Source organism: Crinia signifera, chromosome 2 (assembly GCF_055691185.1).
Source record: "Crinia signifera chromosome 2, ASM5569118v1, whole genome shotgun sequence".
In the NCBI taxonomy this organism is placed as follows: domain Eukaryota; kingdom Metazoa; phylum Chordata; class Amphibia; order Anura; family Myobatrachidae; genus Crinia; species Crinia signifera.
In genome coordinates this window covers 237,834,859-237,837,795 of record NC_139218.1, presented here as the reverse complement: position 1 = coordinate 237,837,795, position 2,937 = coordinate 237,834,859, and the positions used below count along the sequence as shown (strand labels likewise).

The window sequence follows — 2,937 nt, the reverse complement described above, 5'->3', positions numbered from 1 at the left end:
AAGTTCACTCTTTCTGACAAAACCCTTCTTAGATGGACAAAAACATGTGCACTGCAGGGGGGCAGATGTAAAATGTGCAGAGAGAATTAGATTTGGGTGAGTTATTTTTTTTCTGTGCAGTGTAAATACTGGCTGCTTTATTTCTACACTGCAATATAGATCTCACTTTGAAGTAAAACCCCACCCAAATCTAATTCTCTCTGCACATGTTACACCTGCCCCACCTGCAGTGCACATGGTTTTGTCCATGTAAGAAGGATTTTGTCAGAAAGAGTGAACTAGAATTAGGCCCAAAATGTGTTCTATGAGTCCTCTTACTGAAACTTGAATAGACGGAAATATGTGATGGTGTTTTATGGATGCAAAAATGTGTCAGCTGTTAACTTATATTGCTTAATACCATAGCAGCCACAATGATAACTTTTCACTAGTAATGCTGTGTGGTAGCAGTGGCCATGAGATATGTAGTAATTAAACTTTATTGTGTTTGCATTTTTTAGGTGGCAGGACTTCAAGAGTGGCCTGAAGAGGAAGCTGACTGACAGGTGGACCCATAGCATAACAACCGGGAGTGGCCCTATGCCATCACATCTGGAGATGACCCCCCTGGAGCAGACTGTAGTAGATGTCATCGATGAGGCAGAGATCAGGGGGGTATATAACATGGATAGTGAGCTCCCGGTGGAGGTTTTTGCTGCAGAGTTAGCAGGTAAATGTGGCAAATGCATTGTTTTTGTTAACATGCATTGTTTATTGATGTGATGGTGACAATTTTTTTTCTTATTTAGGTGAGGAGGAGCCACCAGTGTCACCAGCAGCTTCCCCTTCAGGCCCACCACTACAGCAGGGTACCACACAGCCTCAGGAGAGCATTCAAAGCCAGCTGCTGAACACCATTTTGCAGCAAGGGGTGGAGAGTGGGCAACGCAATGAGCGCCTAGTGGTATTGCTGGCGAAGGTGGTTGCTGCCATGACTAATATGTCAGAGCAGACCAGCCGCCAAAATGAGATTCTGGCGGCTGCCTTTAACAATCTTGCGCAGCAGATAAGCCGCCAGAATGACATTCTGGCGGACCTTGCCAGCAGTGCCAGGGCGCTTGTTGCAGCCCAGGCAGCCAATCTACCTGCTGCCCCACCCCATGCTGCCAGAAGGGAGCCACCACCACCCCGTTCCTCATCAGCGGAGCCTCCTCACACCACAGGCAGACGGAGACGAAGACCGGCTGCCCCCAAGACCCCCCCACCCAAGGGGAAAAAAGGGCGGAAGAAATAAAGTGGTGCCACCTTATTGACTTTGCCTGTGGTTTCGCCTCAAAGATTCACCTTTGCTCTGGAGGGCCACTTCCTCTGTGAGAACTCTTTCTATTCCCGTGCAAAGGGTACCAAAATCCAAAGTTCACTATTTTCAAATGTAGGGTCTTGTTTTGATGTTGGGTATCCTGGCTAGCGTAATTCCTGGATGATGCAGATCCTATGCTGGTGTGGCCTTTGATTTCAGCATGCACCTGTTGGGTCTCGCATGTTTCTTTTAATGGCACATTTTGTTTTATCTGTTTTTTTCTTTTTGCTAATTATTAAAAAGAAAATTAAACCTTAACTTATGCTGTGAAGCTTAACCGCAATAAAATATTTAAAAAGCCTTAAATGAACATGTTTGATGTGAAATGTTTTGTGTGCAGTGTTGAACATCCAATTAATTATTTGTGTGTGTGTGTGTCACACACATATTGTGTAGGGCTGGGGTAGCCAACCCTAGTCCTCGAGAGCTACCAACAGTGCATGTTTTGCAGGTCTCCTCACAGAATCACAAGTGAGCTAATTAGCTCCATCTGTGTATCTTTTAAAATGTGTCAGTGATTAATGAGTGCAGCTGTGCAGCAGCTAGGTTGTCTGGAAAATGTGAACTGTTGGTAGCTCTCGAGGGCTAGGGTTGGCTACAACTGGTGTAGGGTCTTGAAGTGATGTGATATTTGTAAGAGGACACATTTTAATTCCAAACTTCCCACACAGCAGTGATGGATGGTGATAGTGAGTGGTAGAGGGCAAGATATGTGTTTCCGCCAAACATGTAAAAATGGATAGTGTCAAACAGTCACCTAATAACGTTAAAAATTCCATGTTACAGAGTTGTGGTCAGATGTAGGAATTCTTAACCAAAAATATGTGGTGGCAATCATGTCCTACCTGCCATCTTACATACAGAGTGTGAAAAGACAGGTAGGAGCAGATTGGCTGCTTACATATCAGTGTCTAAGTTAACAAGGAATCGGTACATCTGTCAGACCAGACTTAGGTCTACAGTCATTAGGTCGACCCCGGAAGGTCAACTGGCCCCAAGGTTGACATGGGTTTAGGTCGACAGTCATTATGTCAACATGAGTTTTTCACTGTTTTTTTTTTTACCCGAATGTCGACAGTCTACATGGACAAAGTCGGAGTTGAACCGCAGCCCCTCGCATCGCTCGTTGCGCTCGGCACACTATTTTATTCTCCCACCACGCCCTAGTGGATGGTAGGGCATGAAATACCGCATGTTGGCTCAAAAAACAGTGAAAAACTCATGTCGACCTTGAGGCCTGTCGACCTTCCGGGGTCAACCTAATGACTGTCGACCTAAGTGTGGTCTGACAGATGACCGTTTCCCGTTAACAATTAGTAAGCTTGTTTCCCATAATGTGTCCCTGAACAGCACCTATTTCTTAAACATTGAAAGGAAAAAAGGTGTGCAAAAACATCAGTGGTGATAGAGGTGGTTAATTTAATGATGTGAAGTGTATGTTTGTGTTGCATAGTGAAAGTTGACACATGTCGACTCCTGTGACTTGTGTGTCCAGTTGACCGAACATGACAGGCACACTTGCATTAAGGGAGACTCAATTCCAAATACAGGTCAGGTATCCCGTTTCCGGGCATCCCGTATCCGAATTATTCCAAAAA

General features: G+C 44.9%; 1 protein-coding gene across 1 annotated transcript; it reads left to right on the top strand.

The window, feature by feature from the left end:
- The first annotated feature begins 518 nt into the window (after positions 1-518).
- Positions 519-1,613, top strand: LOC146059006 (uncharacterized). The gene is made up of 2 exons (XM_083171170.1): positions 519-709; positions 789-1,613. The coding sequence occupies exons 1-2, from the start codon at positions 580-582 to the stop codon at positions 1,271-1,273; spliced, it is 615 nt and encodes a 204-aa protein (XP_083027296.1). The 5' UTR covers positions 519-579; the 3' UTR covers positions 1,274-1,613.
- Positions 1,614-2,937: the final 1,324 nt, after the last annotated feature.